A 25,969-nucleotide genomic window follows, 5' to 3' on the forward strand; every position below is an offset into this window, starting at 1 on the left:
TCACTAGAAACAGCTAAAGAGAGACTATTAACATGAATAAATTAGAAATTTAGGTATAGGAAAGAATCATGTAACATCTACATATAAAGCCAGTGGCAGGACAGCAACAAGATGGGGAAACACCACTGTGGAGAAATGCAGAAGCAGACGGGGTCCTGCTCTCTCTCTTGACTATGGGAAGCAGTCAGATATATTTATAGCTAAACCACTGTTACTGCTGGTAACCTGGGTGACACTTGTACCTCTGGTTATCTAATTCCAACAAATACACTTTACATTGGCCAAAATGAAGGCCAGATGACTTTTCTGATGTTTCCAAGGAATGAGACTATACATCAAAAGGCATATCAATTATTAGTTTGTAAAAAAATACAAAGGACAAAGCACACATTGGTCATTAATATGAGAATGTAAGCATCAAGATCAAAGTAAGGGAGTCCCACATAGGAAAAATGCAGCAGTTGCATAACACATACATTCCCAAAAAAAAAAAAAAAAAAGTCAGGAGGTGAACTACAGATGCAAAATAAACTTGAGAAAGCTGTGGAATCTGAGGATTGTATTTGACTTACAATGTTAAACAAAACAAAACAAAAACAACCTTGGAAAGTGACATTATATTTATACACTAAAATTTCTGAGCAGTAGATATGTGCTGTGGAAGAATTATTATGGCACTTTTGTGCCATGATGACACTGTGAACACTAAGAATTCTTCCTCTTTAGGGGTACCCCATTGAAAAGCAGATAAAAATAATCAAATCATGGCACTTGTTTTAGGATGTTGAAAGAGGAGGACCTGAATAAGGGTCTGATTGTTTTTAGTGGAATCTATTACATTTTTATTTATTTGTTATGTGTGTATGATTGTGTATGTGCACATAAACATGACCTGGATTGTCACAATATTTGTGCAGATTAGAGGACCACTTGCGGGAGTCCATTTTCTCCTTCTACCCTGTAGGTTCCCGTGATGAACTCAGGTCTTCAGACTTAGCAGCAAGCACCTTTACCTCTTGAGCCATCTCACAGGCCTTGGAGTAGAGATATGATTAAAAACTCAGTAAACACATTAGCGTAACTCAATGATTATAGGAGCTGTGTGTTGATACCTGCAGGTTTATCATGCCATTCTTGTCTACTTTTGAATATATTTGAAGTTATTGTTTTCATATTCCAAAGAAAACAAAATATGGTTGACAGTGATGAAATAAAGACCCTTTAAGAAGCTAGAAGATTAGTTTTGGACCATGAGTATTTAAACTCCTCTAACTCACAACCCAGAGATCTTAGCATCAGTGGGCAGATTCACAGTGCAGTGGAATGCTGATAGCCAGAAACCCCCCAGGGAAAGGTACCTTTCTTTCCTTAACACAGATTTAAAAAGGTTTTCTCAAAAAACCATGAAGTCCAAGAAAAAACACTGATTCTGAATTTTTTTTTACCCTGATAATTTGTGGTAGGTTTCTTTATTTTTTGAATATAAAGTGACAGAAATAATTTGCCATTAGAAAAGAGAAAGGATCTTTGACTATGTACAGCTTTTATACATCACAAAGGTTTTTCTTGTTTTTATGTTGTCTTTTTTTAAATTCATTTTAATTTTTGTTCCTGCATCATTTGAACAAGTCCAAACTGGAAATCTATACAGCTCACAAAAAAGCCCTCCACCCGAAAGACCCCCCCACCCCCACCCTACCCCAATGAGAAACAAGATAAAACAAAAGAATGAAATCAACTTATTTTGCTTGTTAAAGGTAAGTCATTTGCTTATATATATACTTGTAAGTATTTTTTTTCAAGTTCAAACACCAAAATCCAAGAGAGAAAGAAAAAAATAAAAGACCCAGTCATCCGCCCCTCCCCCCACTCCAGAATCTCAATTGATCCCTGCATGTCCAAAATAAGAAATCGATATTTACAGAAAACAAAATCAAAACAAAACAAACAACCTAAAAGAACTTGGAAGTGAATGGGCTGGGGATCTGAGAGTCAAGAGGAAGGAGAGCTGGCCTAGAGGAGGAACGTGGGATCTGGCCTCACAGAGTCCAGGCAAGCCTGAGGGCTTTCCTTGTGCAGAGGGGACACCACACTAGGGGAGCTGTGACCATCACCCCTAGCCAGAATGACTCTGGGAGCGGTGTGGTTCTGCGACTGCAGCCCAAGCCACTGTGTGTGTATACAGTGTTTCACCCCTTCATACGCCCGCTCAAACTCACATGCACACCCACAGTCACACACGGACATGCTTCTGTCATTGTGGCTAAGTGTACTTATGACACTGTTAGAGCACTGGAAGAAAAGAGATTTTTTTTTTTTCCCACAGGTAAGAGTTCATTGCCCTATCCTTTGTCTTCTCTGGTCCCATGCTAACATTCCAGCTAGCTCCCTGGACATGTTTCCACAAGTGTTATGGCTACTCTAAAGTATGAATGCTGGGATGGTCACTGTGTCACAAAGCTCCCACTTAAGATCCCCTCTCCTTTATTTAACCTCTCTCCTCACGTCCCACAGATGCTTGCACAGTCATACCTGATTACTACGTTGGTATAACAACCAGAAACAGGGGAAATCTTGGGCAGATGGAAGTCATGCTCTGTTCAGTTGACCTTTGAAAGGCTGGATTCCTGCTGGGCAGGAAGTCAAGCAGTCAGGACACACACCCCTGCAGCTTTTGCTTCCCTATTCTTTGCTAAAGGAGTTGTAGCCAGCACTGGTGCATAAAGCATGGAATAAGCCCTTGAGTTGGCTGTAATACTCTTCCAACACAGACCCGAAGACAGGCATTAGATGAGCCTGGGTGAACACCAGCTAATCTTTGAGAGGAGTGGCAGGAAGGCTAAGACAGAGCTGGAGGGTGTGTGTTCACTGGTGAACAGTGAAGCTGAACTGGCAGTGACGATTTCACCTGCCCCTGTTCAAGATTTTGTTGGGTCAGGAGAACTAGCTCAGTAGAAAGGCCTACTGTCTCTACCAAATCAAGTTATGATTTCCTAAAGGCCCCAGGAAATAAAATAAGACCAGTCTATCATTGGTGTTGGATATGCGGAATGTTGTGGAGAAGGCAGGATCTAGTTTATACTTGCCAAATCTCCAGATGCTCCAGATGCCCCACCCCCCACCCCCTGCCACCTCCTTTAGTCAAAGTTTTAATTTTTCCAGTGTTATCTTCAATGTACACTCCTCCCCCCTCCTCTCCCCCAGGCAGCCCCACTAAAACCTTCCTTCTCTAACCCCATCTTAATCATCCAGAATGTTCCTCCCTCCAAAGCTTTCAAAGATGCCCAATCATTTCCTAATGCTCCTGGCCCATTGTTCTCTGTCACAAAAGAAAATACTGAATAAAAATGATCAGTCAGAGGAAACCGTCATTTGCTAGAATTGGGCAGAAGCAAAGCTGTTTGTTCTTCTTCTAGATTTCTTTTAAAAGATGAACAAAGAGTAAGATAAATAAGAAGAAAGAATTCTGAATTTCTCCAAGGAGAGCAACTTAGTTGGAAGCTTTTAAAGCAGAGAGGGCAAGACGTATGGTGAAATGCGGTCTTTTTGGAGGTAAAGCGTTGCAATGCCGTTTCCATCCAGGAGAATTGAACTTGGTCTCCAAGCAAATAAATAAGCAAAAGCAGAATTTGGCAGTGGAAATTAAAAGGTGGGGGTGGGGTGGGTGGGTACTGATGAACCATGAGAGTGCCCCATGCTGCTGGCAAGGCCTTGACCAGCACATGCAGCCTTGACACTTCAACCTGATAAAGACTACCAGTACCAACCTCAACTACCCATGAACCCAGCTCAGGAGAGCCACTGTGAGGAGCCCACTCTCACCTTCATCCACAGGTGAGCTAGTCCATCTCCTACTGCAGTCCATCTTCTATCCTTGGCTCCCATTCCTTCCTATGAATCCACGGTCCTCCACTGTCACACACCCTGGCAACTTCTGTCACATTCTTGTCTTCCTGGAGACTCCAGCAGCCCTACTGAGTAGCATGCATTCCAGTCACACGTTTGTCACAGCACCAGTCTAGAGGTGGCTCAATTGCTCAGCAGTGCCATTTTCAGACCATTTCAGCTCTCTTCCATAAAAAACCACATATAGTGACCAAATCTAGCATGAAGTACATCAGGGAATACTAGTTCTTCTCCTCTGCCTGGCTCGATCATTGAAACAGTCTTGAATTACCACTCTTAGCTGATGAATTAATCTCTTTGTATTTCACTGAATAATTCCAATCCAAACAGACATGTTCCCAGATCTGTCTACCTCCTTGCATCTGGGCCCAATACCACAGCCTCTCTATTATGAAGCACCAGTAGCTCCTACATCCAGCCTTCTATTTGTGCAGTGGATTCCATCCCCTTTCGCTCATCATCGCCATTACTCCTCTCACCATCTCCTCTTTCTAAGCACCATCAGCTTCCTGACTCTACCGGGTCATTCTGGTCATCACAAAATGGGTTATTAAAAAAAAAAATCCCTCCCTGGGCCCTCAACTTCAAGCTTGGATACCCAGTTGCCTAGTCTGCTTTCCACCTGGATGTTTGGTAAGCATCTTAAAGTTACTATCACATGAAAAACTTCCTCTCAGTGACACATGAACCTCAAGAGACACTGCCTCTGTTGTGTTGACTCCCAGCACCTAGACCACCCTGGCACAGGGTTTCCATTCAATAAACAACCTTGCAAGGACAGACATGCCCAAGAACTGCAGACAAGTGTTTTCCAAATACAATTTCCAATAAAAAGTAAAATAAGACAGAATCACCAAGACCCCTCTTCCAAGAAAATAATAAACTTTGAACCTTGGATATCTGTTATTTCAGCAAACATTGAAATGGCACAGGCAGGGCTCATTTTGGACCTGAGAATTGACCTTGGGTTTATTATTATTTTTAATAATAAAAAAAATGACCCCAAGTCTCATTAGCCATTTCTCTGTCTCTGTTGTCCCCTCTAGTGTTCCTCCTCTGTTGCCTAATTCCCAAATGCCTTCTGCTAGAGTAGAATGAACAGACTGAATTGTGGGAGCATTACTTCATCATTTTAACCAAGTTGATTCAGAACACATGATCTATTTCCCTTTAATGAGGTTTTACAGCTTAAAGGATCATGTCTGAGTCAATAAATTTCATGCTAATATGTGTAAGAATCAGGATTAAAGCAATCTGCAAAATGCCTGTTTGTAATTGAATCCACCAATTTCCTTCCTGGAGTAAACAGTAATCAGATTAGAAAACTTGGTGTTTTCACTGGGATGGGAAGATACAATTTTATTTAAAGGATTTTCTCTCTCAAAGGTGACCTAACTTTGTGATGCCAAACCACACTAAAACTGAAGAAGATGAAGAAATAAAAAAGCTTAAGCTAACTGCATTCTCTTGATATATTCTCCTCTTCTCTGTGTCCTTTGGCTTCCCAAGTTGAGTAATTGCCATCCCAATGAGCATGAGGCTCTTCTGCTCAGAATATTCTAGACTGGAGAACGGAGATAGTCAGTGAGGAGCTGCTCTAAGGTCTGAAGATGAGTTCTTGAAGAGCCAAGGTGCACTGCTTATTAGTAGTTCCCTGCCAGAAAGCCTGTGCCTGTTTCTAAAGTGAATCCACCTCTGTCTGAGTGGTCAGTGGTAGCAGGTTTCTCCTTCCACTAGAGCTTGTGGGTGGGTGGGAGTGATGGACAATACTTTTAGTGGGGTTAATCAGAGCATGTTGAACATTATGAACATTGTGAACAATATGAACATTATCCTCTCTGTCCTCTAAACCATCAGCCCCTCTTTACCCTTTTCTTTTGCTTCTGGAATTTGGCTTACCTTGGTGAAGACCATTATTTCAGAACCATGCTCTGGTCTACTTGTCACTGAATTTATTTCCCACTTTAGTTTTCTCTCATTTTAACAGCATGTGCTACGAACAACTCAGAACTGACATGCAACAACTCATTGGCTGAGAGACTTAGAGGCACTGGCTTTCTCTGTGCCTAGGGCAAAGGAAAGCTGGGGATAGTGTAACATCATCAGTGTCTTTAAACTAAAGCATTCTCCATCATAGATCTTGTGCCTTGAAATGACAGAGAAAGGGAGGCAAGTGGGAAGGAGAGCTAGGGTGAGAGATTAATGGCTTCATGCACACAGAAATCATCTTGACCAAAGCCCATGTGTACCTGCTCAGTGGCTGCTTAATATTCTGGAGCACGTCCCTCTCCTTTAGCAGATCCTCGGCTCTCACTTGAGGACACTCAGTTTCCTGGCACTTGACCTTGAGTTGAAGCATCTGAGGACAAGGCCGTGTTTGCTTTCTTGCTTACTATTTTTTTCCAACTCTTTCTTTCCAAATTAAGGAATAACAAGAAAACCAATGAGAAATTATTCTCAGATCTTTTTCTGAATAACCTGTTTAAATAAGAATTCAGTTTAAGGGGCATTTTTTTTTTTTATAACAGGAGAATAAGGTAGAGAGGGAATCGCAGATCAAGAAGTAGGATCTGGAGATATATCAAGAGGCAGAGAAGTCAAGAAGGATTTCTATGGAAAGAACTGGAAAAGTTATTGTCAATATAAAACCCACTTTTCAATGGCTATAAAAATAAGTATTTGGGGTCAATTTCCTAGCATAGCTATCATTCCTTTTGTCAACTTTGAAACAGTGAATTCCTGTTGTAATAATGGCTTCAAGAAGAGGAGAGAGTCTCAGAGGAGAGATGAATTACAGACAGGATAAGATTCCCCAAAGATCATTGGGATTAAATGAAATATGCTGATTCTACTCATTCCTAATGAATTTCTGTATGTATTTGCTGGTATGTCTGACTAGTGATGGCCATGCATATTTCTTCATCATGTGGGAAAAGAAACAAAGACATGCAGAAGACAGTCACAGCTGTCTGAGAAGGTTGGAGTTTTGTTCTTGGCCCCATTTATCTTGCTGGGAAGAGAAACAGATTTAGCATCCCAGGGAATGAACAGAGAATGGAGAGAATAGTAATACTCTATCTTGTTTCATTGAAAGAAAGATGCTCCACATCTTCAAAAGCTCTCCAACTTTCTGATTAGATTAGAAATTAGTAGGCATGTTTGTTTTCCTAGGAGGCATCTCTTCTTGGTATTGAAACTGCCTATTTTCACCTCCACCCAGGTAACCAGCTTCATCCAACAGGACTTACCCAAACAGGCTTTAAGAATTGTTCTTTAATAGAAGTGACAGAGGGCATGAGGACAAGGAAAGGTTGTGAGTTACCTCAGGGCTCAATGTCCAGTGGGCAAGCCTGGCTTAGGAAGAAATCAATCTGCAATATGAGAGGAATTACGTTCTGCCCATAAGGTCAGTGGCAAGGGGATTCGGTTCATGTGGACGCTGCTCTGAGGAGAGAGTCCTAAGCTCCAAAACTGACTTTTACCTACTTCAGTCTTTGCACAGGAAGCATCCATATCAGCTACAATATCCTCAAAATATGAAGCTACCCTGATTCTGTATATACTTTCAGTTTGATTGCTCCAGCCTTGGGTAGATGGGGACTTGCTTTCTAAAACTTTTCCCATAATGCTTTCCCAATCTGCACTGTGGGCAGCTGTGCTTGAGGGTTGCCTTTTTAATTTCCACTTTAATATTTAATATTAAGCACAAGAGCTTTGTGGTTTCAATTAAGTAATTCTCCATCCATGCCCTTAGGGTCCTATGAATCTTATTTCTATCCTGTCCCACAATGAATATGAGTATAGCACCAGAGAAGGAATGGTCATCTCAGGGGAATAGGATGTTCCAACACCCATCAGATCTTGGCTCTGTGATGTTAGTAAGGAGTATCATGATAGAGGTAATGAAATTCCTAAGCAAGATGAAGCAATCATGGCATCAAGGTAGAATAGGCTGCCCTCTTTCTCGGCTTTCCATGCTTACCAACATGATCTTACACCAGCTCTCAGGAGGCAAAAGGGTGAGAGAGAACCGCTTTTTGTCACCAACTTGATTCTAAGCTAAGTTTGAGGAGCATTCATTTGCTGTTCTCAATTCCTCCCCGCACACACGGGAATGAGTAATTTCTTCCTCTCCCTACACTTTGCAGCATCCTCTCTGGGACAGGATAGACTGATTAAATTGGTCAAAGCCGATGTGAAGGTAGAGCATTTCACTGTTCTTGGTATAAGCAGACTGTTCTGCATAAGGAGTAAACTCTCTTGAGATATAAATTCAAGATGCTATCCTCTGGAAAGGCAGGATTCCCCCCTCCCAAGCTTGGTCCCATTCATCAGCCAGCAGATACGTTGCAGGAGAAGGTAGCTACGGGAGTCCATCAGCTGTGGTTGTTGAACAATTTACCACTATAAACTTGGGGCAAAATCAAAGTCTCACAACTATTTGCTGCAGATGGCACTATTCTCCTAAATAATGATTTAGGCAGAGAATCATTATTTATTAGTGTTCTGGGGGACACAAGGTCTTTTGTCAGAAATTCATTGCATTACATGTCTACATAACATTTCTAGAACTGACTCATGTCTTAATATTAGGACTAGGCTAAATTAGATTCAAGTACCCTGGAAAAGAATATAAAGGATTCTGTCTTGAAGTTGCCTTCCCTGTGGGCTAGCCCAAACTACTGACACCTTCAACATTTCATGACCACCTCACACACACTTTTAAAAGGCCTCCTTCCTAGGATACCAGTCTGGGAGATTTGGGCTGCTCACACGCTGTATAAAAATTTTGAATAATAAAAGTTATTCCCCCATGTCTTACCTTAAAAAATTCAAACACCTTGATTTGCTCTTCAAATTTCCTTCATTACAGAGACTTTTATATCTTTGTTTTGCAGATTCCTGCTTTGTTCCACCATTTGATTGGTTTCTGTAGACTGATGCATTATGGGAGATGGGCAGGGTGGGAATCTGGGAAGATGAATTTTGTGCAAACGATTTGGTTAAACAAGTTGCCTGGATTTCATGACTTTCCTCCACTATTAGGTATTAAAAACTTGGGATGGGAGAGCAGTTCATGCAGTATGACTTTCTGAGATAGCCTAGGGTACATGAGATAGCCTGTGGTACAAAGTGCAGACAGTTTGCAATGGAAGCTTTGACTTTACTAGTGCATCTGCGCTTCTGTGTGTTCATCTGTACAACCAAAACCATCACGTGACCCTGTCAAAGAGGCTGTGGGGAGAAACGGTGGTGGTAAATTAGCCCATATCCACACCAGGAGCCAAAAATGGTAAAGATCCAAGTGAGTTATTTTTGACTTCACAAACACCATCCTTCTCCAAAAAGACAAGTGGCATCATCCTAGGAACTGCAAGTGCTCTGGACTTTCTTTGTGGCATGAACTAAGAATGCTGAAGTGTTAGCCCTTCACCTGTCTTAGTGATCCATTACTTTTGCCTGAGACATAACTGAACTCATTGCCCTGGGCATTTAAAATGTCTATGATTCTCAAGGACTGTGACAAAATGATTTTTTTCTGCTGGTCCAAGATGCCCAGTACATCTTGGTCATCAATGTACAGAGTGGGGGTGTTAATAGAATTATACTGGTCAGGCTCTTGTTTAGAAAAATTCACTATCATGTACACATTAATGTTCTGTATGTATCTCAACTTCTCATCATAATATTGTGTGTGTGTGCGTGTGTGTGTGTGTGTGTGTGTGTGTGTGTGTGTGCATGTGTGTACATATGTGTGTGTTTGAGGGGTGGTGGATAGAAACACAAATGTGAGGATACTCATGGTGAAGGGATCATTTAATACACGGAACTGTGTGAAGAACATGATATCTATTTATATGACTGAAAACACAACTCAGACCGAGACAACAAAGTGGCGTAGTCTCTTGTTTGCCATTGCTTCTTAGCATATCCAAAGGGAACATTAAAATGGCCCTGATTTAAAAAGAAAATGGTTATTGATAATTTAATTAAATAATTACAATTAAAATGTGGTGATGGCAGCTATATAGACTATTCTGAAGTTTCAGGAAGACATAGCTTTTTGTTTCTTTGTTTTGTTTTTAAAGAAAAAAGAATCCCTTTTGGAAACAAGTGATATCATTGTCTGAAGGAAGTAAGTCACTACACACTTTCACATTCCTGGGACCACATTCCCTGCAGCTCTGATCCTATCCGATGCTAGCACTGTGAGCCTCCTCCTGCAGAGAGTGGATGGATTCATGAAGGTTAACATTCTACAGCTAGGCTGGTAGGACAAGCTGTGCCCTCTGTGCCCAGGGTGGTGATCAACAGCTCCCTGGGTGTCTTCCAAGGGACTAAGACGCTGACTCAGGGATGCCGTGTGACCAGACTTTCTGTAAGCATTTAGAACCTCAAAGATGAGGCTGGGTCCAGCTCCCTCACTGCAGGGTCAGCGTTCTTTCTGGACACCTCCCCTGGAATTTCTAGCACTTGATCAAACAGCCTAAAGTCCCCAAGCACTTTGAAATGGGCCCTTGAAAAATGCTCTGTAATGCCCCTCATTTCTAATCTACCTTGCTTCTGCCTCTCAGGTTACAACCAAAGGGGGTAAGCAAAAAGGACAATTCTATCCTCATCTGGAAGACACCTGGAAATCATGCTCCAATGTTAAGGTGAGTTTTTTCAAATTGTCTGTGGCCAAAGGAATGGGACTCTGGGAGGCTATCAGCCTCAAGTCTGGTCCTTCGGGGGTTTTCTTCTTCCTGAAGGGGCCCTCAAAGTCAGGGACTAGTAAGCCCCCAGCTCTACTTGTGACATAAAGGGAAGTCTTAGTGTGGGCCTCTTATTCTTTGCCTTTATCATCTTTTACAGGTACTGGTAAGTTAAAAAATAGAGTAGAATAAGATATAAAAGAAAATAACCATGTAAAACCATATGATGTTGGTCCATTCATGGTCCATCAGAATTTCATGGATGCCTTCTTTGAAAGAACAGTGTCCTCTCGACACGTCCACTAGTTAGTGCCAGTCTGTTTCACTGTTTAAAATAAGTGTCTCATATTATCATAAGATGGACTTTGCTCTAAAATGTTAATTATCCCCATTACTAGGATCAATACTATCTACAACTATTAAAACTGAAGAAAAACCCATCCCTTTAGACTTAACACTTTAATGCTTACTAGATATCTCCTAAATTGTCACAAGTTTCACCCCAGCTTGCCAATAATAATCTCCCACACCTTCCTGTCTTGATAAAGAATGAACTCGGCCTGCAATTTTGAAAAGCAGACTTGGCATTGCCTGTAGCATATTTGAGTTAGGTTCACTACAGTATGCTTTAAATTAGCACTCAGTGGCAGAAGATGCCTCCCAAAGGAGAATAATTCATTACCAATGACATCATGAGATGTATAGAGGAGGTTGGCCAGGAGAAAGGAAGAGAGCATTATCTGGTACTCGAGCAGCTTAAGTAAAAGGACAGGACCAGCCCAAGATTTTCTCCAGAGATGAAGATAGACACTAACTAGAACAAATAGGTGAGACGTGTTAAGAGAACCAAGGAACCAAGGGAAAAAGTGAAGGCTGCATGAAGAACAGAGAGCAAGAGGCCATCAGGCCAGAAGCGATAATGTTTCCTCTAGGGCAATGAGTCCAATCATAATTACAGAGAAAAGAGAGTTGAGACATTACAATTCTCTTTCAACCAAGTCATTGAAACTTTGGTGTATTTTCACTTGAGGTATATGTCAGAGGTGATCTGTTTAATAACTCAGTGTCATAAAGCATCAGAAAGGGTGAGGAAAGAAACACCATTAAGACAAGGGCGTAAGCAGAACATACAGCCCCTGACCCAACATCTGGCCTACAAAGGTGTAAACTTAGAGCATTCAGTGAAATCCACTGGTCCTGTTGGATCACTTCCTGAGATTCACAAGACTGTGTGATTAGTAAGCTTGCATTGCAATTGCAACAAGACCCTTTTGTTAGTGAAAATATCTAAATGACCCAAACTGCCTAACTCTTGGAATAAAGAACTGTCATCTGAGCATAGGTCATGCTAGACTCGTTCAGGATAGCAATGTGTCTAGAATCATCTCTGCTCACAGCATCTGGATAATCCCTATACCTCACATTTGATGAATATCCTTCACAGTTGATCCTCCTACCATTTACCTTGTGTGCACTCATCACTGTGGGGGACACAGAAATACCCATAAAGTAGTCAAAGAAGGACTTCAGAGAATGAAGTATAACTTGTAAAAATACAAATTCACATTGGAAATGACAACATGAAAATGCACACATGCCCTGTTAGTGCAATACTGAATCTGTGTCTGGAGAAAAAGAGAAACATGGGGCTGGTAGGGGGAAGAGCTCATCCTTAGGTATTCCTGCAGATTTAAGAATCTTGTGGGTAAAATAAGTGAACTCCTTTTCTATTTTTATTTATAATATCAAATATTCACTAGTGCCCTTCATGCACAAGACACCCTGTTAGGTGATGGAGGAAATAAAGATTAGTAAATGTATGGCCTGTTTTGAATCTAAGAAGGAAGATAACATGCACAATCAAATAATTATGAAGATGATCTCTGACAGTTGCTACCCAGGAGATAAGATTAAAGTGTCATGGACATTTGTAAAATGCCTGATTTTTTTTTCCTGCACAGATTGTGAAGGGAAATAGATGCTGTAGTTATGTTGTTGTCTTTGAAGACTGTATAGAGGGAGTGGATTATGCAAGAAAGTTGGGAGATGAAAGTTCAGAGCAGGACATTTTGGGAAAAGAGAAAAATTTTAGACACAAGTAAATCTAGCTGGGTAAGGAATGTTAAGGGAAAAGTATGTAATTTAACTGCCCTGTGACAAAGAGCATGAACTAAGGTTCTACTTTCTAGAAAGCCATGGCAAGGGGAGCTCATTAAAGACTTGTCTTCTGGGGTTAGGGATGCCCTGAAGTAACTACAGTTAGGAAACAAGCTGATGAGAGTAGACTGAAATATGAACTCTTGGAACAATGATATGCAACATTGAAATAATCAATGGGAGGGAAGAGCCTGAATGAAAAGGGAGGCCGAGAAACTTTAGAGTGACAATAAATAGGTTTTCCAAATGATTATATGTGCAAAATCAGGGATATGCAGGAGGCAAAAATTCCTGGTAAAACTTTAGTGTGGTGACAGGAGAGTAATGGATCCACCAGTCAGAAGGAGAATTTGCTAATTATGTCAATTTGCAGAGGCAGATGGGGGTATTCAGGTTAAGCTGAAGTGATCAGAGGTGATCAGAAATATATGCATTAAGCTGAAGAGAAAATTAGGGTCTAAGAGTGAAGATTTGAAATTCATCTTCACTCAGAGCCATTAATGTTGTGGAAGTCAGAAAGATCATGAGGAGTTAACATGGACAGTTGCAAAAGCAGAAGCCAGTGAGGTCATTGGGAACCTGAGAGCTAAGATCCAAATCAGTATGTACCACCTCCCAAAAGTTAGCTCAGGTGGACATCTAAGGGTGAATATCAGGGAAACAAAAATGCTGTTGGATTTGTAGCAAGACACTCATTGAAGTTTGGAGTTTGTAGGTGAGTAGCAGATTAGACTCATTGCAAAGCTGTAAGCATTGGGTATGGATGTGAAGAAATTCTATCCACTTGAGAAGGCTGGGAGAGCAAAGATAAACAGAGATAGACAGGCATTCAAGGGTCTAGTTGAATGGAGAAATTTGTTCCTACAGATGTTGCCAGATTTTGTTTGGAGAGGAACACGGACAGCTGTGTGCAAGGGAGTAAAGTTGAGACAGAGAGGTCCTATTGTCTGAAGTGTACCTCAGAAGATCTCAAAGGGATGTTTGGCACACAGAGACAAAGAGCACTCGGCTGAGAAGCTAGCAAAGATGAGTGAAGGAAATGCAAGGCTGTGACCTGAGAGGGAATCTTTGAGTGTTAGCTTAGAATGTGTAATAATTCCAGAAGTGGCCAAGGCTTGGCTATGATGTGGAGAGTTGAATGTCTGTGGTATTCTTCAATAACATAATGTATATCTTTGATTCAAACCCTGAAACCTGAAAATATTAAACCTGTATGAGGAATCACAGAAATTTATGTAAGCCTATTTATATATACATAATACATAGATTTAAATATTTTATATTTATGCATTTGCATATCCTACATGAGTATAACATACTCCATTTTAAAATCTTTAATATATTTCTCAGTACTAACTCAAGGACATAGTAAATGCTCAACAGATATTGGTTTAATTGAACTAACATATTTATGTAGAGCTTTTAAATTTATACCACCCTTTAACTCACAACCTTAAAATAATTATTGATTGATAAACAGAGTTCAGGATGGAAGTCATAGCTTTAAAATAATAGTTTTGTAATGGGCTTAGAATTGTGCTTCTTCATTGTAACTTGATCCTTGCACCAAGTGCCACTTTTTGCCAAAGAGGATTCTGTACACCAGCATCCCAAGGCTGTGAGGAACTCTATACACCAGCATCCCAAGGCTGTGAGGAACTCTATACACCAGCATCCCAAGGCTGTGAGGAACTCTCCCATCCACTCTACTTTCCATTCTCAGTTCCCATTGGCATTGCCAGCCCCAGTCACACCAGCAGATGCAGGATATGGAACATCACCAGCAGCTCACAATGATTAGCTCTGACATCACTGAACAAGGACACCGCGGCAGCGAAATACACCAGGTTCCTACCATTTTCCACTCATTTCCAGTATTGCTAGGGTAACCCAACACTCTCTGAGCAAAGTTCTTCCTCCTTGCTTCTGTACTGCTGCCTAGAGCACCTGAACGTCACCAGTCTCTTCAAGGCATGGGAAAAGCACGGACTTTCACTCAAAGCTTGGACAGAAGCTGTCTTGTGGGAGCAGATAGCTTACATCCAGGCCACAGAACTCACAGGGACCTCATGGGACTGAGCAAATGTGAGAATGGGATGAGGGTAGGATGTGTTCATTCAGCCTGTGATCTTGCATATGGCTACCTCCCCAAACTTGATGGAATTCTAGACTCAGATCAATGTTACAAGTTCTCAGGATGACAAATGAGCATTTTAACATTGACCCAACCATAACATAGGCCCACAGGTTAAACAGTACCTGAGGGTCAACTGGCTCCTTCACAGAGAATATGAGAAAGGAAGCTAGGCATGTTTAGATTGCAGGCAAATCAGTTAACTGGCAGATTATTTTACCTAGAACAGAGAACAGATAATGCATGCTTTTTATAACATACTAACAGATTATATACTAAATATGAATGAACATTTTTCTTTGCCACTCTCTGCTCAGCATCTTGCATTTGAGGAAAGGTGCCTGTCTTTTGTTTCCTGGGTCACAATTCTTACCTGCCCTATACAGTGTAGAATTTAGCTATCTATAAACTATGCATGTGACTGTGTGCTGAAAATAAATCACAGGTACAACTCCTAATCCAGGGTCCCCATGGGCCTTAACTAAACAGGTAGAGATGGAGCATGGCTTAAATGACAAGTTTTCTGGACCCTTTATCCTTTCTCCCTGTCCTGTTGCTTATGATGCTCATGTTGCTTTCTCCTGCTGCTTTATTGTACTTATTCCCAGGAAAAGGAATGAAAATCCTAATGTAGATTAGGTGTTTAAATGTACAAATCCCTAATATGGCTTAGTGTGTCACTCTTCCTGGGAATGATTTCATTTCAACAGCAGATGGACAGCTCAGCCCTAATGGAGTAAATCTGCCTGGGAAGCTGACAGTTGGCGGGCTCTTCCAGGATCTTGAAAGCAAGTCATAGGCCATTTGCCATTGGTGAGGCCAGAGCCACTCCAGTGTGACAGAGCTCCCCAGGATGCTTCTTGCCCCTAAAGAATTCCTTAGACAGCAAGAATGCTCTCTGATATCAAGGTGAAGAAAGCGAAGGCAACAATACCATAGTGTTTTAGCAGCCTCCAGATCACACATTTTCTATATGGCTTTGGGAACAGATAGTATGGCCACAATGCCCAGAAACACCGACCACATTCACCAAAAAACTGCCATTGCATCATTTATGCGCACATCTGAATCATTCCTAGCACACCAAAGCAGACTCACACAGGGTGCTAAGCAAGGACAGGGCCTTTTCAGAGATGGCAATCAAAAAAAAAAACAATAATAAAGTGAGTTCAGGAATAGCTTTTCCAAAGGCTTTTGCCCAAACATTCCAGTTAATCTTTCTCTAAATCTTGAACTAATTAAAAACAAAAAACAAAAGAAACCCTAGCTCTTAAATGAGAGGTGCAGGTGACCAGCACTCTGCAGAGAAATCTCCCTGGGGCAATTCCTGATGGCCATGGAAGACTGGGCAAGTGATATTCACGTCACTGTATAGAGGACTCCTATTTTACACATGCGTTTGGGCACTACTGACACCACCAACATTTAATGGGATCATCTGGGATTTTTTTTCCCCAATCACAAAATGGCTGTGGCCAGTACCAGGGAATACACATGAAGGATGTTCTCCCAAGTTCTGGCTGAGGATACACAGTGACAACTTGGAAATAACAAGGTCCATGTACATGCAGCACTCTGAAAGGGTGTGCACATCTTCATTCAGGCAAATTCAAGGGTCAGATTGTTGAGGTCACTGGACATGCTGACATGTCAGCCTTGCCACTAAGAAGGGTGATGTGGGACCACATCCATCAACCCACCTCCACAATGGAAGGGAGCACTCGTGAAAGAAAGCATGGATTCTGAAGGACACCGTGGAACACAAGATGCTCCTCAGGGCTCTGCAGAACCTCACAGTTTTGGATGGATTGGGTCTTGGTCCAGATCCATCAGTGATGGAGATGGGAACAGCTGCTGGATTCTTCCTTATGTATTCAACTGACTTGCTATTATGGAATTTCACATATAAAACTTGACAAACTTCATATCCTTATTCTTTCTAGAGCAGGCCTTGAATATCTTACTTTGGTCCCAATTCAAGAACCCAGTTGGAGAAAGATGGTCAATTGAGGCCAAATGAGGGATTTAGGATAGTTAAGTTATCTGACAGCCTCTGGGGGTGGGAAGATGGGGGGAAATATCAATTTAAGAATGAGAGAGTGAGAGTGAACAAGAGAGAGAGAGAGAGAGAGAGAGAGAGAGAGCAAGAGAGGGAGGGAGGGAAGGAGGGAAGGAGAGAGAGAGAGAGAGAGAGAGAGAGAGAGAGAGAGAGAGAGAGAGAGAGAGAGAGGCTGCTATCTTTCACAAAGCCAACAATTCAGTGAGAGAGATTTTATTTGTCTGGTTAATCTCAAATCAGATTTGAGACACCTAACTTGAACAAAATAGCACCCTCCTGATGGCAGTAAGAAGAACAAGGCAACTATAAAGCCACCATTGGTACTGTCCTCACATAGCCACTTTCCTACCTCTGAAACTAATTTTAGCTTCCTTGCTAGGCTAATGAGCTTTGAGGGGATCTGGTGACCTTTCCTAGAAAAGCATGTAAATCTCTAAGACCTCTTGTATCCATTGCTATCCCTGTACAGCCTGAAACCACATGCTGAGGCAGAATTAGTGTTATTTCTTGGGTGTGCCTGAAGTGGTCGTTTCTATAGGTGGGCACAGATAGGGGGATGGGGTGGTCAGGTACCAGAACAGGATGTATCCGAACGGTAGGATGATGTTTAAGCATCAGAGAAGGCTGCTGTGAGATTTCTCAGAATCAAGCTTCTGGAAACCTCTCAGCCATGTCAAGAATGGGAGGTAACTGGACCTCAATTCTTTTTCAAGCCCTTTGGGGAACCTTTGCAAGCCCAGGTACTGACAAGGAAAAATCGTATGCCACCAGTTGGTCTTTGACAGAGTGATGGTGTCCTATGGTCTCCCTAGAAGACAAGAGGCAGGCCAAGCTTTGCTTAGTGCTGATTTGGACCCTGCAAAACTCAGGCCAAAGTACATGATCACTTCTCACAAACCAGCAGGAAGACAGGTTTTGGAGATGGGGCATGGACATAAATGACTTTCCCCTGGCTTGTTCACCATTGTGGCTTCTGTTCCCATTAACTTTTTCCAGACACTCTGAAGCAAAGGCCATACAAACAATTCCTCCCAACAGAAAATGAAAACCCGTAACGAAATAATTCCCCCCTCATTCCCATCCCCACCCCGCTCCCTCCAGCTCAACACCCTGAATACTCACAGGAGAACACTTTATCTATACAAAATTAATTATAAAACAAAATATTTACATCTGAAATAAACACCATCTTGATTTCTGTGGCCCGTGGAGACCACCAGAGCCCCCTGCTTTCTAGATTGCTGTTCGCTAGGTTAGTTGGTTTGGTTTTTTTTTTTTTCTTTTTTTAATTTTAAAGGGGTGAGGTAAGAGGAAGGGTGAGGGATGAGCCCCTGGCCCTTGGACAGAGCCAGAGTGAAGCAATGTTTCTATGACCCTTCTCCTTCCTCCGGGAGTTGCCTCACGCCCTTGGTCCTCTCTCAGAGTCTTTCCTGGAACCTAAAGTAAAGCACTCCACGCTCCTGTCTCCAAACTGTTGAGAGGTTCAGCCCCTTGCCCCCACGTTCATTTTAGAAAGAAAACAAGGCCTCCAGTTGACTTTTAAATGAAAGATACTGAGGTAAAAAAATCAAGGAGGGAGGTGGGAGACAGCAGTCAAGGATGGGAGATGAGGGAAGGTCGTGAGGCAGGGCGACCAGGAAGGCAAAGAGCAGCCCTGGAGGGTGTGGCGTGAAGAGACATGGCAGCTTCGTTCCAGAGGAGGATGAGCACCTTTCTGGTTTATGTGTCCTGTGTGCGACAAGGCGGTCCTGCAGTCAAGCTTCCAATCAGACCCAGGGCTCTTTGGATGCCACCGTGTGTGAGGGGACGGCAGGACAGTGGAACTGACCCATAGAACACCCCTACCCCAAGTTTCAGGCAGCAACACAAATATTCATTTCCCTTCTTAAATTTCCAACTTAAAGTGAGGGGGCATCACACCTGCCAGCACCCCCATCCCTGGAGTTTTTCACACACATACACACACATACTCACACACACACACTCACTCACACACACACACTCACACACACACCCATGCACACACACATTTACTGTTGAGTGGTATAATCTGAGAGGGAACTGGGGCTTGCAGAAGAGAAAGGTTCTGTCAGGAGTGATCACATTAGTTCAAGTCATAGTCCAAAGCTCCTTCATTCTCTCCGGCTTCCCTTGAGGACAAGCTCACTTCTCTCCTTCGTCTGTCCCCTGTCACTCATCACCGGTTCTGGGGGAATCTGCCTACTCTTTCAGCTCTAGGTTAAGTAAGAAGGGATCAAAGCATTGAAAACATCCCCCTCTCTCACTTACCCCACCGTAAATGATTCTCTCCTTCAAAGCCTTCTGTGGAGAGTTCTTCCTCAAACCTTAGCCAGGCAAGGGGCTAAATGCCTAAAAGAGTTTTCTAGAATGTTCTGCTCTGAGTCTGGATAAAAGATTCATGGCTGCTTCGATTTCCCTTAAGCCTTACTGGAAAGTTCTTTGTCCCCGGTGATAGAAACTGCAGGCAACACTGACAATCTAGTTTGTAGGGTTGTCTCAGTGCCTATCATTTTCTTCTATCATTTCCCCTCCTACAATATAGACTCTTCTTTGTCAAGGACCTCCGTCCTCTCTCAAGAAGGGAAAAGGAAGAGACAGCCCAAAGTCAGGTCACTTATGACATCAGTTTATATATAAGCCAAAGCAAGCACATTACGTAAGCACGTGGACGGAGGTGGTGCGTCAAGGCTCCCTTCTGTGTGTTCAGAGGCACTGACTACAGGAGAGGGCAGGTGCACATGGACCTCTGTGCACACACAATGCCCTCTTCTTGCCTCCAATGCAAAGGGCAGGTGCACATGGACCTCTGTGCACACACAATGCCCTCTTCTTGCCTCCAATGCACCATAGGGCACTATTGCAGTGCACTCTCCAATTTGCTCAGGAATCCCTCCTCTTCCAATGGCCTTCCCCACTTGGTTTACCATCAAAGAGTTTGATGGAGCTGAAGCAAACTTTTTATTTGGCTTATATATAAGCACAGAAGAACTTCCTGCCCTCTGCTTGTTACAGGGCCCCTAGGCAGCTGCCAACCATGCAGCAAGAATTCAGCAAAAAGCCTCTTTCTCTCTTACGAGCAGGAGGCCCAATGGCCTTCCTTAGGATACCTTCACTTCCTCGCCTGAACAAAGAGCAGTTTCAGGAAAGCCTCCCTCATAGTGCTCAGAGAACTTCCACACTAGGAAGAAGCACACAGGTAGCACTTCCTGTCGCCTCTCCATCCTCCCACACTGAGGCCAGTTCTATCCTCTCATGGGAACAGGGATGGTGGACAGATGCGGGGAGAAGAGAACTGTGCGAAGGAGGAGAAATGGTGCTGGCCACGAGGGTTGCCTTCAGTAGGAACCAGAACTCCAGGATCCCATAGAGAAATTAAAAGAACAAGAAAAAGCAAATGGGAGCCAAGTTCATCCCCAACTCTTTCCATGACATGCGCACCACGCGGCCCACAGCCCTATCCCTCCCATACCCACCTTAACCTCTCTCTCTTCCCTCACTCAGACATCAGACTCAATACTAGAAAGTTTCTCATAAACATGTCCATTGCTGGAGCCATTGAAAGCCCTGGGGTTTTTGTTGTTAGGCACACAGGGGTTGGACTGGTTCCCTATACAAATGTCCTTCTGGAAACGAGCAGGCACAGCCCCATGAAGGGCCGACACCACTGGCTTATTGGTGACAAGGGCCCGGAAGTCCGGCCTTGTTTTCGATGCCCCTGCCACCGTGGGCTGCCTGAAGAAGTAGGATTTGCTGCCGTGAAGCAAGCACTGGTCATCCCCAAAAGTGGGGATGAAAGGGTTTTGCGTGACCCGGTCAGGGTAGAGCGACTTGCTGAGCATGTAGCCGCCGCCAGGGTTGTTGTGGTGGTGTCCGGCAGTGGGCACTGAGGACTTGTTGTTGGCAAAGGAACTCTCACCAGCTGGCATCTCAAACATGTGGGCGTAGGGGCTCCCATCCAGGAATCGGCCCTTGTCTTTGAGGCTCACGCTGCGCGGGGCCAAGGCGGCCTCCTCCTTCTGCAGGTCCACAAAGGTGTCGTAAGAGTGCTGCCGGCGTAGTTTGTTCCGATTCTTCTTCTGGGCCTTGGAATTAGTCGGGCTTTGAGGGTACTTGGTGGTGGAGGCATTGGATGTCACAGCCACGGGGGCAGCCGGCTGGTCCAGTTCCTGCAGGGAGTTGTCCTCGCTGATGTCATACAGGTTACCAGCCTTCTTGCAGGCCTCACACCTGATGCAGGCCTGCCGTCCCGAGTTTTGCCCTGCCACTGTAGAGGAATAATTGTGCAGCTTGGAGGGACAGCTGCGGCAGAAGTTGCCCCCAGACCGGTCCTCCCAATCTACATTGGTCAGATTCTTCTCCCAAGGAGCTGGCACCCCACCTACCACGCCATGTTTATCGCCTGTTCCATGTTTGAGGTGAGACCTGTTGGTACAGGGCCCACCTCCACTGACCGAATCTCGCTTGAAGTCATCGCTCCGTTCTTTGTAAATGTCGGTCAAGTCCACATGCTCCCAGTGAGGCGAGTTCTCCTTTGTTCGGAACTGGTCCAGGTAGAAGTCTCGCAGCCCTTCTTTGTCCCTGAAATAGCGCTTGTGGTCCGGGGAGCGGGGTGGTCGGCGTCGGTAGGCCAGCTCAATTTCATCAAACTCCCGCCTAGACTTGGCTGAGGCTGGCCGCTTCTTCAGACTGTCCTTATATTGCTGCTTCCTCCTCTTGGCTGCGTTACCCTCAATGTTTCCATAGGTGACAGTGTGTGTGGAGATGTCCGAGACATCCGATCGAATCAAATCATCATGGCCACTGTAGCGGTCACTCTTGAAGGAGAATTTGCCATACAGGTCACTGAGCTGGCTGTGTTTGGAGGAGGGCAGGCCGATGTCCAGGGGTTTCTTGCTGATTGACCTGGGCTGGGTGGTAAAGGGTGGGTTGTCACAGTCGTAGAGCCCGTCAATGGAGCTGGTGCTGCCAATGCTGTGTGGTCGGTGGTGATGGTGATAGTGGTCTTGGTACACGTTGCTGTCCTTCAGCTGCAGGTTACCAAATGTCCTCTCTACCTCGCTAATGTAGTCACTGAACAGGTTTTCCTCACAGGGCGGGTTGTTGTAAGACTTGCAATCTGAATGTGTGAAGCTGCGGCGATGCTCAGAGATGTCATAGACAGAGGACTCTCGTCGGATGAAGTCCAGGGCACTCTGAGGGGAGCCGTTTACTCCAGACAGGTTGGCCATATTCTTGGCTGTGCGGAGCAGGCGCAGGATGTTGGAGTGTGTGTTGTTCATGGTAGCGGTGGGGGAGTTCATCACAGATTGGCGCTCCTCTATAGCTACTCCATGGATGCAGCTGTAGATACCCTGAGGGGACATAGGATGGTACACATTGAGTTCAGAGAAATGGAACACAGCATAGACAACAGTGCCCCACCACTGATGGTCTAATGCGAAAAGACAGATAGGAGAATCATGAGACAGGCAGTGTGCTACAGTCACAGAAAATGTGCCTCGGAGCTTGGCTGAAGTAACCCCTTGAATTGAGCAAATTCCTGTCATGAGGACAGTAATCTGTCCATCAGAGAGGAGAATGGTCATACCAAGGGACTTGAACAAACAGATAACATGGCATTTGTGCTTCAACTCCAAACATGATCTATCTTGGTTTTCCTTCCTATACCCAGATTTTTGCATTTTATAAAAGAATCCGTGCCGTAAACATGTGGCAAATTATGAGTAGATTCTTGTAAGCACAAGGCATCTCGGCGCAGATGCTGGGGCCCTTTTGCTCTGTTTGGTCACTTCTGGCTGATGTTGCTCACGATTGCCTCTTAGTTCTAGCTCTGACCATTTTGAGCAGCTTTTAGAATTTTGGTCAGCAAATAACGAGGGAACAATACTGTTTTGTAGCTAAGCATGAACTAAATTCACACAGAGAATTAGAAAGCCCTGGGGTCAAAGGATTTGCTACTGCTGTGGCCTACACTGTGGGAGGGAAGAACTGGGACAAATATCAAGAGCTTGATATGAATAAATAACTCCCTTGTTGAGGTCTCTCCTCTATTCACTCTTTAACTCTTGGTTTCCTTCTTATATTAAATATTATCAGAATTAATTAATGTTCTATCAAGTTAGTATTGATGAAGAATACCCTGTGTACAGGTATATAGCTACTTGTTCAGGGCACTGGAGGACATCATCCATGAGAAAAGATGGGTTTTTTTTCCTGGGTCACCAGTCTCCCCATGTCTAAAGTCAGGTCACCCAACAGCCCACCTCTCCTGTGCTGCTGTGAAAGGGGAGCAGACTTGGGGTTTTGTTCCTGACAAGGGAAGGAATATGGAGAAGCGGCTCTAAACTGCATCCTTACCTCTAAAAAGGTTAATTTGGAAAGGAATCTTATCTGGATGGGCAGGGCGGAGAGAAGAAGGTGAGAAGGAAAATGGCCGTTATGTGGCAAAGAGGCGTCAGAGTTTGTGAGACAAGACCTGGGGATTCCACTCTCTTTCTGCTTCTCACTTCTGACCTCTTGACAGTGGCCAGGAGGAAATGCTAAGTGTCCTCCTTGGTGAAGACAGTGGTCCTGTCAGAGGGCCACGGATGAGATTTCTCTTTCCTGTTGCTGCTGTGGCCTCTGGGAAGGGCTGCACAGTGGACCCGGGGGACCCAGGGACCAAGAGTCCCACAAGTTCCCTTCTCCTGTTCTTGTGTGACTAAATGACCTGAATTAACTGACAGCTAGAGAGGAAGTAGATAATTGTTCCCTATCACTAAAACACTACAGGAAAAAGACCAGAAAATGAAACAATTTAATGAGAAATCCATTTCTTTCATAACTCCATTTGAGTCAAGGTTGGTCATATATGGAACACACAATCCTCAACTTTAAAGGGTCATTTGAGTTCACTACTCATGTGAGAGTCCTACAACTGCATTAATAATGTCAGAGAATCCTACTCTTTAAAAAATTCCCCTCTGTGACCTGAGGTTCATATACTCAACTATTTTCCCAACATCCCACTCTGAACTCAAAATGAAGATCTCTAAACCCAATTATTTCCCCAGTACCTCACTCTGACCTGGAGATGAAGACGATCTCTAACCTAGCCTGAAGTCTTGCCCCAGTTAAGTAAGTTTTTGGAATATAAGTTTCTTATGAGTCAAGACTTGGATTCTGTTAGGCTCTTTTAAATGTTATATATCTGTAACACACACACACGCACACGCACACGCACACGCACACGCACGCACACACACACACACACACACACACACACACACACACACAATCCTCTTGTCTCAGTCTCCCAGTGTTGGTATTATAGGTATGTGCCACCACATCCAACCTTTAGGTTCTTTAATTCCCTACACCTCACATGTGGTTAAAATATGAGAACAGTAAAACCACCAGTAATACGCCTTTGTGTGTTAGAATAAGAGATATTACACCCTATTATTTAAGGATCAAGAGATTAATGCAGCCTATACAGAATCAATTAATGGTGATGTAAAAGCCAAATGGGGAAAAGTCAAATTTTCTATTTTGAGAGATCTACCCTTTTTTAAAATTGAGAATCAAATGTCTGAGTCTCAAATGGAAGGAAACATGGCATCACCCATCTTAGAAACACTTGAATTTCTTTCCCACAGATTCCTGGAGAAGTGCACATGATGTGGTTTCAGGCTTTAGCTACGTAAGGCTGGAGCTAGCACTCTCTTGGGTCTCTCTGCTTGGCACAGAACAAGGCTAAACCATCCTTAACAAGCTCTGGGTACTTAAATCAAAACACTTACTCTGCTGATGGAGAAGACCATGCCAGGCTTGCCAGAACAGACACCCATGAAACAATGTCGGAACTGCCAATAGAACAGATGTTCACAGATGAAGGTGATGAGGCTGAGAGCCATAGCTGCCCCCAGCATATAGAAGACGCCTGCCATGTTGTCGATGTCCAGCTGGCTGCTCATAACCTCATTCTTCTCGTTGTGGCAAATGCCAGTGAGCCAGAGAGCTTCCAGTTCTTCCATCTCCCCTAGAAAAAGGGCAGAGATGGAGACAGATAAAGGAGGGAAAGAAGGAGGAGAGAAGAGGCAAAGTAGGAAGAAAGTTGAAGGGCATAAAAATATGACAGAAAGAGACAAACACAAAGAGAGAAAATTAATACTTTTTATTAATACCATTACATCTCAACTCACCAACATATCCCTAAGTATTCAGTGAAAATGTAATGAATGAACTATGGGTGACACAAACACATGGAACTTCCCTGTGGCTCTCCTTTATCCAGTGTAAAACGGCAGCTCAATGCTGGTTATCATGTGCAATATGCTATGCAAAGAACAAGAGTTCCAGTTAGTAACAACGGTTCATGGACAAAGTGGTCAAGAGGAGAAAGAACAGGGTGGGGGGAGAACTTGAGAGTGGGAATGGATTTTAATTTTTATTGTACATAAAAGCATTCCAGAATGTAGGAATAGCATACTCAATGGGGAAGGGGTGGGGAAACAGAGACTCATTTAAGGAGAAGCAAGAAAAACAGTTCAAACAGAATGACCCTCAGTAAGAAAGCTTAATAAAACAATTAATGCAAGAATTCTGAGGTTAAACACTCTGTCCTTTATTTTATAGATACTGGAGATAACATGATCAATGGGTAAGAATGTTGGAATTATACAGAGCAGATTAGATTGGGGAAGAAGTTGAAAGAGATTGGAGAAGGGTTGAATCCCTATGGTCTCTCAGAATTACAGATCTCTTATAGAGAAAATATGAAAAGCAAAAGAGGAGTAAGCTGAAATGAAGCAAGACCACTCCAGTGGAACCTGCTTCCTCTCCACCCTGCTGAAGGGGGCATTGATTACTTCAGTTCTGTCAGATCTCAATGACTTTTATCTACTATCACTGAAAATTAGTCAGTAGAAATGTAGAAATCTTAGACTAAATAAATAAATAAATAAATAAAATCATGTACCCTAGAATGTCACTAATTCCACACACATGAAATTCTAG

General features: G+C 43.3%; 1 protein-coding gene across 3 annotated transcripts in view; it reads right to left on the minus strand.

Annotated features, from left to right (window-relative positions):
- Positions 1 to 6,367: 6,367 nt before the first annotated feature.
- Positions 6,368 to 25,969, minus strand: part of Grin2b (glutamate ionotropic receptor NMDA type subunit 2B) — a 459,161-nt gene continuing 439,559 nt past the window's right edge. For all 3 annotated transcript variants that reach the window (XM_052722258.1, XM_052722259.1, XM_052722257.1), the window contains 2 exons: positions 24,754 to 24,992; positions 6,368 to 22,323 (listed from right to left, as the gene is read on the minus strand). In XM_052722258.1, coding sequence (XP_052578218.1) covers positions 20,470 to 22,323; positions 24,754 to 24,992 — 2,093 coding nt within the window. In that variant the 3' untranslated portion in view covers positions 6,368 to 20,469. The remainder of the gene's footprint in view (positions 22,324 to 24,753; positions 24,993 to 25,969) is intronic.

Source organism: Peromyscus californicus, unplaced genomic scaffold (assembly GCF_007827085.1).
Source record: "Peromyscus californicus insignis strain IS unplaced genomic scaffold, ASM782708v3 Scaffold_6__1_contigs__length_162567912, whole genome shotgun sequence".
NCBI classification, from domain to species: Eukaryota; Metazoa; Chordata; class Mammalia; order Rodentia; family Cricetidae; genus Peromyscus; species Peromyscus californicus.